We start from the raw sequence: 13768 nt of genomic DNA on the forward strand, positions 1-13768 counted from the left end.
GTAAAGCTATCAATGGCTTTTTTTTTAAAAAAGAGAATTTCATCTCACTACCCATTATTTTCTTGTGACAGGCCAGCCCCTTATTTTCCTTTTTATTAAGAAGAAATTTTCTTGTTTTTAAGTGTTGTTTCATGGAGAAGCACAAAGCCCAGCGCTCCCGTCTCTTTTCACAGGCCCCGTAACGGGGTCTAATGTGCATCCATTATGAGAATGCTCTTTGTGTAGTAAGACCAGACTCATGCGTGGATCAAAAAGAAAAAATGTCCTCCCATTACCACTTCAGTATCCTGTTTGCCTCCAAAGAGAGTAAACAGGATTATGTATCATTAATAGTATTTAGAATAAGAGCCTTCACATACGCATCCTGCTCGACAAAACAGTGTCTCCTACATTCTCACAGAACGCATGGGATGGGCTCATTATCCTACACTGGAAGGTGAGGAACTGGATAAAGCGTCCCTGGGGTCCGGGCTTATTGGCAAAAGAAGAAAGGTACAGACCTTGGCACAGAAAAGATGAGACAGCCCACATTTAAATGGATTACCTGTTGTCCTGTCAATACAGATTCTCAACCCTCAAGCCAGGATCATGAAAATGTCACTTATAGAAGGTGAAACCTTTGAGAAATGTCTGTAGAACCCCTAAAAAAACAAACCCCACCTCTCTAAATAAACTCAAACCACAAGGATCCTGCTTCAGCTGTCACTACAATAGAATGTTCAATCAAAACAATACCAGAAAAGAAGAAAGCCCATTCAGTTGCCAGCATCCATAACGCCAGAGCTCACAGCTACCCAGGATGATAGGGAAGTACTGGCCTCCCATAGATCACCTCTGTCCCACATACTGGGCTCCCAAATCTCCAGGCATTGCACATGCCTTGAACTTACCTCCCTATGTGACATTTTCTGAAAATGGGTTTTGTTACTTGGGCACAAGAAATGAGTCCTTTACGTAAAGTTCCTGCGGCAAGTAGGAAGGGGTCTCCCATATTTTAGGACTCCGACACCTCTCTTTGTGGGGGGGGGGGTTCCCCATGGTGTTAGATTCCTTCATATATACTCCTTTGGAATCTGTGGGTGCTGGGGATTGAACCTGGATCCTCTGGAAGATCAGCCAGTGTTCTCAACCACTGAGCCATCTGTGACCAGTAGGACAGTTTAACAGTTAAAGTAGATTTCAACCATCATGAAATAGGGACAGAAGGAAATGTAAGTGATCCCGCATACACAGTCACACACCCTTCCCTTGTGGACCAGCCTAAGACAGGTGGAACAATTTAGCTTTAATAGGAGGATGTCAATTTGTGACTGTTTCATAAGGGGTGGAAATCTCTTAGTCTTGGTCCTGGTAAACGCACAGCAAGAGCAGAGACCCAGCTCACTAGGGGACTTGAACCAGCTCGCCAGATGTCTAATTAATGCCCTATGTCAGCTGCTCAAATGTCACTGATAGAGCTTCTCTCTCCGCAGCCACTGTTTTAATGATAAAGATTATGCACTGATGTCACTGTGCTCCTGGGTTAACGTTGTGGTTGGTCGAATGACAGCCATAGACCGAGCAGCCAAGCAGGTTGTGGTTTCCAGGAATGAGATTGTGTTCTACGACCACCTCATTCTCTGTACTGGGCAGCAGTACCAGGTAAGGCTAGACACACACCCAGGGCGCTGCTGGCACATGCAGAGATCTCCACAGCAGTATGCCCACTGGGGTGCAGGCTGTCTGAGTAAAGAGTGTCTTGTCTTCCTGCCCAGCTGCCACTCTCCTCATGAAAGTGCTCTTCAAGGCCTGTACACATGACCAGAATCGTGTCTGCAAACCCCCCCAAGAAAGCCATTCCAAGAAAAAACATTCTGTTGAAGACTTAAAAAAAAGAGAGAGAGAGAGGGAGAGAGAGAGAGAGAAATCACAGCGAGTTGGAGAAATGTCATTACTGAAGCTGTTGTCCCAAAGTCTAACACTTATGGATGGATCATCATAGCAGACTCCAGACCCAACCAGACATGCATTTGTGCTAAATTAATTTATGCCACAAGAGGCTAGCATTTGGCTGGGGCAGCGTGCTCACGCAAAAGTATTTCAAACATGTGCACCTTCTGTCGGCCCTTATTTTATTTTGTCTCTCAGTTATAAAACTAGGAAATCAGATTGACTAGTTTCCCAGTGACCACGCTTTCTGCTCGAGTTGCCGGATAGAACCGAAGCTGCTCCCAGCACGAGAATGGCAGATCTTGGGGCTCCCACACTAGCCTGTGCAGGGTCCTTTTGCGGGGTGCACAACAGTCAGGCATCTTTCCCATAAATCAGTTTACTTTATAACTCAAGGAGGGCGTCTGAAACTGTCTCACCAGCATCGTGGATTTGACAACAGAGTGTGTGTGGTTCCTTTGTGTCCCCAAGGCAGGGAGGAGGATGCATCAGCACAGAGCTCCTCAGGTCCTCAGTCTGCCCATGGTCTGCATGAACGGGGTAGCCCAGGATTCACTGAATGGATAATCTCATCTTTGGCTGCACTTTGAGACTTCCTGGGGTGCTTCCAAAACATATTTACCTCTGTGTCCCCAGGAATTGCTTTAATTACTCTAGGTGAGGCTGGCCACCAGTATCCTCACTATGTGCCCCACGTGAGTCAAAGCTGAGGTGACGATCCACTTCAACTTTCTTGACATTAATGCAAGACATTATATGCACCTTGCAATGGCAGACACTGCACACATTGTTTGTTTACGCACTAACCCCTAAGCATCCCTTTAAGACGGAAGCTCTGAGCAGGGAGCTTCATGGGTAGGGTACCCTGAGATAAAGAGTGTCTAGCAAGGCCCCCTGGGAGGCCAGTGCTTCTGTGAATGGACTGCTCTTTCAGTGGCTCGGATCGATCTCTTAAAAAAAAAATAGCTTTTATGTTTTAAAGAAGAAGCCTTATTCTCAGAGGGTAGGGAAAAACCGTCTTTCTGGTTAAAAAAATAAAGAGAGCTAGAGAGACACCTCTTCCTATTTAAGTATTCCTTCTGCTTTTCACTAAATGGGAAAGAAATGCAGTGTGGCTGTTAGCCTGTCCCCCCTCACCTGCCCACTGGTTGCAGCCGCTGCCCGCAGCCTCACACTTTGGAAATGGAGCGCAGGACTCAGCCAGCTGTCCAGAGACTCGGGCATCTGCCCATGTGTGCCCAGCTGCCCCTGCAGCTTTAGTCTGCCGCACATTAAGCTCTTGCCCTTTTTACAACAGGAAAAATGAAATGAAGAAGTGATAAAGGGGAGTTCCAATTTAATTTTTCCAGAAGGACATAAAAATCAAAGGTACATAGAGTGATGGGGAAAGGGCAGCTGGATCCACTGGGGACCTTCTAGCTCTTATGTCTTTTCCTGTGTCGCGGACTCCAACTCTCCCATGGTTCTGTCCCACATTTGTAAGCCACATTAAAATGATGACAGTTTAAACCCACAGCAAGAAGATGACATTTCATAAAATATAATTACAACCCTTAGCCTCTGGTCAGCAGGCCTCATTCTACAACATTCTACAGTGTTTCCAATATCCAAATACACACCAAGTTTTTGTTCAGAGAACCTGGCCACAAAGTAAAAGCTTTAAGCCGTGTTGCAGAACAGAGAATGAGGAAGGCTAGTTTCTCACACAGCCTACGCTTATCTCCAAAACCCCCTTCTCTGAGGTACCCAGTTGGAAACATTTCTACTCTGTCAGCAGTGACCCTCGAGTTCCAAAGAGTGCATTTATGGAACTTTTGACCTTGCTTTGTCAACATCATACCCTACCTGTGATTTCTCCTCTTTGGACGTGAGCTCACTTTTAACAACCTTTAACTCTGTATTCTACCCCTTCCATCAATATTTAAATATTTTTATTTTTATGCATGTGTATATCTCTGTGTATGTGCATGCCCCGCCTCTATGCAAGTGTCTTCTGAGGTCAGAAGAGGGCATGAGATCCTCAGGTGCTGAAGTAACAGGCATCATGTGAGCTACACAATGTGAGTTCAGAACGGTGAGTGCTGGGAACCAACTTGGGTCCTCTATGGGACAAGCAAGTGCTCTTAGCAGCTAAGCCGTCTCTGCAGCCCATTGTGGTCATATTTATTGGTGAACACGTGCCAGCTTTGAACACTGCTCCCAGCTCCCAGCTTGCTTCCTAGTGCAATCACAGAGCCACGTTGAGACATGGACTGTTACAGAGAAGTGGGAAGATGCCTTCCCATGCCAAGATTTTGGCAACCTCTCTGAAAGAGAAAGGATAAAGCCTGTCAAGTCCAAGTCAAATGAGTTTAGCACTGACCAGGAAGAAAACCAAAACCAACCAACCAAACAACCTGGGGGCACAGGTTGCTGAAGGGATGGTGACCACTAGAAGTCAATAGGCGGATCAGTCACCAACAACCAAGTGAGAGACAAAGCCACAGAGAGCCTGGGTGTGGTGCGGAAGCTCAGTGTCTACATAAAAAGGTACAGGTCTTCCAGGCCGGGTAAGCAAAAATTGTGGCTGAAGGCTACGAGTTGGCTACAGCCAGATTGGGAATGAGGAATACACACACTGCTGTCCCTCCCAGAAAGGCACCTCTGTGTCAGACATGGAGTCCAGTGAGGACACAGGAAGGGAAAGCGGTCTCCTGTTGTCTAAGAGCTGGCGTCTCTGCGCTTCATCTCTGGGCAGGCTCCTGGCAAGAATCTACTCCGTCGTAGCCCAGAGAGGAATTGTCCCCTCAGTTGATTCCAAGCAAAAAAACCAAAGTTTTTTTTTTTTTTCTCAGTTACAATTCTGGCAAATGTCAAAGAGTGAGACATTTCTCATTGTTTCAGAATACTGGGGGTGGGGTGGGCAGTGAACATTTTTTTCAGAAGAAAAATAACAGATTGTCAAATGCTCCCCATAAAAGTAAAAAAAAAAAATACCAGAGGCGTAAACAATCTCCTGTCTGACACTCAGTGAGAAAAGAAAGCAGGACCAACTCATGACACAGAACCCTAAAGATGTGAGCTGTGTGTCCTCCTCAGTCTACGCATCCACCTCAGTCTCAGAAGGCAGGCAACAGCCATTCTTTATACATGAGACCCGAGGAAAATGATCTCCTGTGCTTTTTTTTTTCCTGCTGTAATTTGTACTTGAAATAATGAACAGGGAATTCAGAATTTTACAGTCATTAGAGGACACAGATGGCAGCTCCGTGAATGATTTCAAACAGTAATATAAACATGATTTTCATAAAATTTACGCATACCTACTAAACAGAAAGCTAATAGTCCTCAATTTAGGCTAATGTAATAAAGATCAGGAAATTGACGGCACCGGAAAGAAGGGTGGTTGAGGAGGAGGAGGAGGAGGAGGCGTTGTCTACAACCAACGAGGCCCAAAGGGGGGCGTCTCGGCGGCAAAGGCTTTCTGTTGGGAGGAACTGAGTCACAGAGTGCTGAGGAGCAGCACAGAGAAGTTCACCCGCCAAACCCCAGGCAAGGGAAAAGGTGAGCAAAAGCAAAGAATGCAGTCATTAGAAGCAAAAGTATGAACCAGAACAACACAGGGTTGTTCAAATTATAGGAGAGACTGTCGTGAGAGACCAAAGCCATGCTTACACCAAACTATGGAAGCAGGAGAACAGCATCCCATCAAGATGATTCCCTGCACCCCCACCCTTCTTTTTTTTTTTTTTTTTAATAAAAAGGCAGTTAAAGGGCTGGGGAGATGGCTCAGTGATTAAGTGCACATGCTGCTCTCACAGAGGACCTGAGTTCAGTTCCCAGTTCTTAGATCACCACCAGCTCCAGGAGATCCAGTGCTGTCTTCTGGCCTTCAGTGGTATCAATACTCGTGTGGCATACACTCACACAGAGAAACATGCTTACACTTAGATAAAATGAAAATAAATCATTTTTAAACGATAGTTAAAGGCACCCAGCGAGGGGCCAGTGAGATGATGCTCAGTGGATACAATACCGCCGGTACTTGCAGCCAAGACTACAGCCTGAGTCTGGGCCCTGGGATTCATGTGATCTAAGTGGAGATCTGACTCCTATGAGTTGCCCTCTGATCTCCATGTGTGCACCATGGCAGGTATGCCCCCTCCCTGGAAAATAGATAAATGTAAAGAAATATCAAGAGCTTGAGAGATGGCTCAGTGGTTAAACGGGAAGTCCTGCTCTTTGAGGGAACCTGAGTTGGATTCCAAGCACCTGTGTTGAGTGGCTCACAAGTGCCTGTAACTCTTACTCCAGGGAATCAAGGTCTCTGGCCTCCACAGGCACCAGAACTCACTTGCACACACACCCTATAAACACACACACACACACACACACACATGCTAACAAATATAAAAAATAAAATATTAAAATATTTTGAAGGAAAAATACACAGCAACAGACAATTGGAGCAAACCCACAAAGCAGCACTAGAAATGCCGAATACAGGAAAACTGGAGAACCAAAGGTATTAACAAGAACAAAGGGTAAAATCCCTGATACCCGTGTAGACAGCAGCTTCAATCTCCTTCCCTGCTGAACATGATTTTTATCAAATGACATGCCACAGAAACAGAAAGTCCTGGTGATTCTATTCATTTCCTAGAATCATACTTAGAAGGAGAAAGAACAAACGGAGCCCCTTCAGAGGCTTGGAGTCACTGTGATGCTTAAGCTGTAGGAATGAAGACCTAGGATTGACAAGATGGCCAGACAGTCCTCGGACCCTTTTAGGGTTGTGCTGGAGAGAAGGTATACATCATGGCCCTGAATTAGGACATCTGCCCAGAAAGATAGACAATGTAGTAGTTTCTCATCGTCTGAAAGTCTGCTCCCAGAATGAGTGTTCATGCGGGGGAGATGAGTGTGACTGCCCTGGGCGTCCTCATCAGCGAGATAACAATCCCTTCAGGATATTGAGTATTCTTCATAAGACAATCAAAGTAGCTGATTCAGTCTTCACAGTTAGCTGTAAGGTTGGTGGCATGCCATCATCCCCGTTTTATAAGATGGCTATAGTCAAGTCTGATGGGGAGATAAGTACATGACTCATCTGAAGCCTTGTACTGCAAGCAGACTTCTGTGCTCATGTCATTGTAGAACTCTTCCTGACTCACAGTTTTGGTCTTCCACTGTGAATCTGCCACACAATCTGCACCTACCTATCTTCCACCAAAGGCTCAACTGGCCTTTCTCAGTTCCCTGGGCTGCTGCTTTGTCCACACAATTTCTACCTGGCAGCCGAGTGAAGGGCAAGAGACGTGGCCTACTGGGCAACCTCAAGCAACTGTGCCATTTTATTTGGCATTAACAACAGTGTTTGTCTGGCTTTAATTTGAATCAAAACTAAAAAGTCAAGAGCCTACATGCAAACCCAAGGCTTTGACATTTCTTGAGAAATCAGATCTGGCCATCCTGAGCCTGTGTTCTTTCCTGGCATTGGCTCCCAGGAGGCTGAGGCATGGCTGAACCTTTTGGCTAAGGCACAAGACTTCTGGTGGCCAAAGTGTCCTCAACAGGAAGAACCAGTGTTGGTCATCATCATTTCTTGTGATCTTGTTGTCAGTTTCTTACTGCAGAGGAAAATTGTTGATTCCATTCATGCTGTGTCTACAGCAAGAGAGCATAAGTTGTATAGAGGAAAGCTCTGTATGAGAAAGGGGGCACAGAAGGCAAGGGAGGGGGAGGGGGAGAGGGAAAGGGAGGGGGACAATGAAACAGACAAGTTTCTCTCCTGATAAAGTGAACCATAGCTTTAAGCCTTTTATAGGTAAATGCCAGTCTTCCATTTTCTGCCTGGTCCATCTGTACACTTGGACTCCATCAGCTGAAGAAGATAGCTTTAAATGTACTTACCTGCCATCTCCAAAGCACTCAAATCTCACAGGCATTTGATCCCCTAATCTTGGGCAGGCTACTATAGCTACCCCCTCTCCCCATGAAGAACAAAATCTTGTGTGAAGGACACTTCTGGAGTCCCAGGACTAAGCTAGAGAAGAGTGTGAAGTTCCCTTTTCAGGACCTTTTCCCTGAAGATCCAGCTCCTAATGTGTGAGATGCCCAGGTCATAAGTCAGTATTCCAGACCACGGGGAGCAGTGGCCTTTGGACAGTTAATGGCAACACGTTAGCTTGAGATACTTGGTATTTTCTTTGGAGGAAAGAGAGAGAACTGATATTTATGCCCAGATGATTCCACCACAGAGCCACAAGTCACCATTAGCCTTTGGGTCTCCCCAGGCAAGGCCAATGTAGCACAGAGAGAAGCTGCCCCTTGACTTGGCCTGTCTGGATCACTGATCTACAAAAAGAGTATGGATCAAAATGTTGTAAGTGGCTGGTTTCTGCCACTGAATTTTAGAATAATTGATTACATAGCATTAGGTAACTCAAGCAATTCAGTTGGAGAGTTGCCTAAAAGTGATCATTCTGTCTGTTTGTGTATTAAATTTTATTACATTTTCTTTATTAAAACATAATTAACTGTATCTGGGGAGAGAAAAGGCCACACCATAGTATGGAATGTCACTGTGAATACTTTCTTTTCTTCTAGCCCTATCACCACTGATTCATATCTCTGTAATACGCCTCAGGTTCCATGCCCCACAGGGGCTGGTATTGAGCAACACCTGACGAACAGAGAGGTTATGGAGCTCAGCAAGCAGCGGTACACTGGGACTATCCCTTCCAACCTTTTCATTCTCAACGACGAGGAAGACTGCGTTAGGACGCTCTTTTGGCTGAGAAGCAACTCCATCTTCACGGAAGGTAAAGTTACTGTAACGGCAGCCTTTCAGAACAGCGTTTTATTTTTATAATGAGACTCATTCTTCATCTAGTTCCAGTATATAATTAGTGCCTAATTAATTCCAACCAAATCATTCATCTGTCATGCTTTGTTTTCCAGATTAATTTACAACTTGTTGTCATTTTTGGATACCCAGAATGTTTTCTGGGGGAAAGAAAAAGGCTTGAGATAGTTTAATTATCTATAATTATTTTATTACACAAAATGAATATCCGAAGAGCAAAGCATGGCTAAAATCATTAACTAATTAAAGAATAATTTAATAAGCAAACATGTTTAGCAATTATATGGAAAATATGTCTCCCTTTGTGAAGCTGAAAAGACCCAGGAGGAGGAAGAAAGGCGGGCGTCGGAAGGACCTTTTTCTTCTTTTCGGATCCATTGTTCTTTCTTGCCATTGCCTGCTCCGTCCTCCCCACAAACAGACACGTTTGAGCTGCAGACCACTTTTCAAATCCAGCTGTGAAAGGAAAACATTTTCACAAATGCCTGTGCCTCTCAAAAGCACTGGCCAAGCATCTTCCTTACCCTTGTTTGGATTTCATTGAAATTTTTGACTCAAGAAACAACCAGAACTGAGCCTGGCTTCCCATGGGTCTTTGGTTGGAACCTGGAATCCGGGAAACAGAGGTGATCTTGCATGCAGCCTTCCCCAAGGCCAGGTCCAGTCCCACGGGGAGAGCTGAGGTTCTCACTCTCACCTTCAGGCAAAGGGCTGAAAGGCCCCTCGGTGCCTAGAAAGGAAGCATCAAATCGCCAAATTTAATATCTTCACGGGTTAAGCATTACTCCACTCATGAATACAGTTGATTTTTGTAGAATTAAATGCAGATTCTTTTGATCTTAGGTCTTCCAAAACTTCCAAAGTTAGTGTATTCGCGACAAGAAGTTAGTGGGTATCAAATGGCTTCATGTCATTGCTACATTTTGTTTGCTACTATGATGTGGACTGTTTATCTCCAAATTTATGAATGAGGATGGCCTGTAATTTACTTTGATAGGCTTTCCCTGTCAGGTTTTTAGACTCAGGAGAATACTAGTATCACAATATAGCTCTAGCCATATTTTCAGGGAGCTTGGAATAAAGGTAACCTAAGGGTTGGACGTGAGTCATCATAAACCCAAGTGGGTCTGGAACCCTTGGCCGAAGTGGTATGTACATTTCTGTCCAGAAGGCAGATGTAAAATTGTCATAAAGTATTTCCCAATTTCTGTTTTCTTATGTTTAAACCCACTTCACCATCTTACTCGTGTTTTAAAATAACCACCATACATCTAATAATCTCTATATTGGCCCGTGTAGGCTTTGAGATTTACAAGGGACTCTCTAATCCAGGAGAGTTAGTGCAGGGTCATTGCAAAGCACTAGGAAGCCAATACTTTAGTCTTTGCAGGGCATGCAGTCTTTACTGAAGATATTCATCCCTGAGGCTTCAATCAGAGAGCAGCCACCAAAATGCCTGGGCGTGGCTGGGTGCCAGAAAACCTTTACAATACCAGGTAATGAGCCATGTTCACTGAACCCTCTTTAATCCGTATAACTTGAGGCAAATTATATCAAATTATCAGACTCAAAGAAGAACGTAAACTCACTGAAAGCAGAAAAGCCAAAGGGCATCGTGTGCCCTAGGATGTAACAGTCCTGATGGGGGCAGGTTTTTAACCTTGAATGTTGAATATTTGGGGTGCTGCTGAGAATTTGCGGGTGCTAGGACAATGGAACATCTTGACGAAGAAATGAGCCTTTGAGAGCAGCAGTGCGAGCTCCTTACATTGAACTCCATAGCAGGCAAGCAGGAAGCACTGCAATCTCCCGCCAGTGTCTTCTTATTGTTTCGGTGAGAACCTACGCTTCTGAGAACATGACTGGCTGTCAGAAACGGTGGGTCTCTGCGATGCCCCTAACAAGGAGCGAGCACTATTGGGTTTGTTTGGGGTTTGTTTGGGTTTTGTTTTTTTTGTCTTTGGTGTGTGTGGGGAGGCTGGTTTGGTTTTTTTTTTTTTTTTTTTTTTGTTGTTGTTGTTGTTTTGTTTTGTTTTGTTTTGTTTTGTTTTGAGACGTGGGATTGCCTGCTACTATATTGTGAAGCCACTCTGAAGGCCTGTTCTTGTCCATTCGAGGGCCAGGAGAAGGAATGTGTGCAAACTAGTTCTGTGTCTTAAATACAGGCTGTTTTCCTCAGCTCACCCAGGTAGGCCTTCTTAGCATAGAGGCCAGGCTTGGAGAGTGTCTGGGGAACCCAGTCCAGCCCAGTTGAATTAGCTTTGTCTCGTGTCCTTTTCAAATGACTTCTCATGTGTGAAACCGTAAGAAGGAAAGCATTACCTCCCGCCTTAAGGAAACTCTGTGTAGCTTTTCCATAATTTAAGTCATATTCAGGCATGATTTTAATTAGTCCCACTCAGACCGTGGTCTTGAACTTATTTTTCTGTCCCTTCCTCCAGTACCTCACACTCCTCCAGACCCCTCCCTGCTCCCACTGGACAATGCAGAATCACTGGAGCACAGTCTGAGTCCCAGGACAGGTGTGCCTGGGATAGTCACCCCATTGGTGACAGAAAGCATATCTGTATGTGGGAGCTAAGAGCCAACAACAGACCAAGCTCACTTGGCAGCATAGAGCAAGGCAGCTTGAAGAAAGGGCTCCCTGAGAGCCCCCTGACAAATCTTAGTCTTGGCAGCAACTGACGGTGTGTTCAGCATCGAGGGGAGACCCTCAGGAAAAGCACTCACACTCCATCCTGCAGGTCACCTGGATGACCTCATATCTCCTCACTGAGCTCTTGTGAGTCTCATCCCTGGACTTTCTTCTTTCTTTTCTTTATTAAAAATAATTGTTTCATATAATCTATCCTGATCACAGTTTCCCCTGACTCATCTCCTCTCAGATCCCCCCCTTCCTCCCCATCCAACCCCATACTTTCTTTCTCCCTCTCCCTGGAAAACTAATAGGCAAACAAACAAGCTGGAATAAAACAAAATCAACAAACAGGATAAAAAAAATAAAAAGTCACTATAAGCACATATACACAAACTATAAAAACACAACATCAGAAACCATACATATAAGAAAAAATAGGTTAAAAAAGAAAGCCCAAATAAAGCATTATGAAATAAAAAAATGTCCAAAAGACCATGCAGTTCTTTGTTCACTTGTGTTGGCCATCTACTAGTGGGCATGGAACCTGCCCTTGAGTGTGGTTTGTGTACCCAGAGAGATTCTGTAAGAAAGAACTGTGTGTGTGTGTGTGTGTGTGTGTGTGTGTGTGTGTGTGTCTGTGTGTCTGTGTGTCTGTGTGTCTGTGTCTGACATGGCTTCTAGGTTTGGAATGGGGCCTCATATCTACTTCCCTTCTCCATGATGGGACCCTATCTTTACCAGTGGACTTTCAAGTCCCCTCTGATACTGTCAAATGCCCTTGTGGTCTTGCTAGACCTGCACTTTGGAAGGAAACTAGTTGTTATAGCAACAGTATCATAGAGACATCTAAAAGCCATAATTTGCTGAAACTCCAAGCCACATCTTTGACACTCACATATATGTGTGTGTGTGTGTTTTATTTCAATATCACTTGTCCTCAAACCAAGTCTAGTATGCAGCGAGTGTCCAAATAAGGTTTTAGTGACTACAAATCCACAAATGAAGATAGTTCATGTTTTTATTTGGGATTTTGAAACGGGGTCTTGCTGTGTATCACAGACTGGCAATGAACTGTTGATCCTTCTGCCTCAGCTTCCTGAGTTCTGGGATCATAGGTATGCACCAACAGAGTCATAGCAAACCTTCTTACTCTCAGACTCTCCTATAAATTGTGATGAAGACAGGCAAACCCTTGGCTTAGATTAATGACACTCAAAAAAAAAAATCTTTTCTTTTTTTTCTTTTTTTCTTTCTTTCTTTTTTTTTTAAACCTTTGCTTTTCTTGCAAGGATGTACATTGGCTGAGTAGGCTGAGGAAAATTCCTCACACTGAATAACATTTTTGTCAGGCTAACTCACCCCAAGCTTAGGGCTTCGTGGTTCAGTTTGGAGGCCCACCACCTTCCTGAGCAAGTCATTGAACCCCTTTGTATGTTAAACTCTGGATAATAGTTTCCTCACATGGGTTGTTGGAAGGATTTAATGAGCCAAATGAGTTGTTCCTTAGTACAGTGAGCCAGCCACAAAGAGAATTCTAAGTGTTAAGGCAGCACTCCCTATGTGGGTCCCCTTCCCAAGGTTTCAGTTACCACTAACCAACTGAAAATATTAACTGGAAACCTTTAAAGGGTATGAAAATACTAATTGGCATTTCTTCAGTTTTAAATTGGACACTGTTCTCAGGAGTATAATGAATTTTTACATAGTCCCATCCAGGACAGGAGTCATTCTTCTGTCTAGTGTATCCAAAATGTATATACTACATAGCCATTAGTCTCTTAGTTGCCTTCCTGGTTATCAGAGCTACTGTTACAATACAGCAATGCTTGTCTCTAAGTGTTTTATTTAATGGCCACAAAATACAAGAATAATGATGCTGACAGTTCAGTTTTGTGCAAAGAAAAGCCATAGGATGCTTCCTTTAAGTGAGTGTGCAAATGTTTATCGCAGGTCTGTATTTTTGGAGAGATATAGTATATGGCACTGTGTATGTTTTCTGCCATCCAGTACTGGCCTCAGAATGGACATGTTGGTGGAGATACTGAGACCTGAAGAAGTCCCTAGCATATGTATTTCAGATCATGCTGAGTATACTGGTAACAGAGACCTCAAGGGTATCAGTCTTCCCATGAAAGATGGAAATGCATGCATACACACTTGTGTGTGTGTGTGCTTCTGTAGAAGCACTGTGGCCTTCATGAGAGCCTGGGATATCATTAGGGAGTTGAGCTCCTCTTTAACAAGGGCAGAATAAACCATCTGTGTATTTGTTTATTCTGGATTGGGGAGGTGGGAAGATTTCATTGTCTCCAAAGACAGTGGACCAGGCACTACGTATGGTTTGCCAGCACAAT

The 13768-nt window shown here is 44.2% G+C and overlaps 1 protein-coding gene across 1 annotated transcript in view; it reads left to right on the forward strand.

Annotated features, from left to right (window-relative positions):
• Cfap61 (cilia and flagella associated protein 61) overlaps window positions 1-13768 on the forward strand; it is a 288694-nt gene that overhangs the window by 179547 nt on the left and 95379 nt on the right. The window contains exons 20-21 of the mRNA XM_052181504.1: window positions 1473-1641; window positions 8558-8732. Of these exons, the coding sequence (XP_052037464.1) occupies window positions 1473-1641; window positions 8558-8732 (344 nt within the window). The remainder of the gene's footprint in view (window positions 1-1472; window positions 1642-8557; window positions 8733-13768) is intronic.

Source organism: Apodemus sylvaticus, chromosome 5 (genome assembly GCF_947179515.1).
Source record: "Apodemus sylvaticus chromosome 5, mApoSyl1.1, whole genome shotgun sequence".
NCBI lineage: Eukaryota > Metazoa > Chordata > Mammalia > Rodentia > Muridae > Apodemus > Apodemus sylvaticus.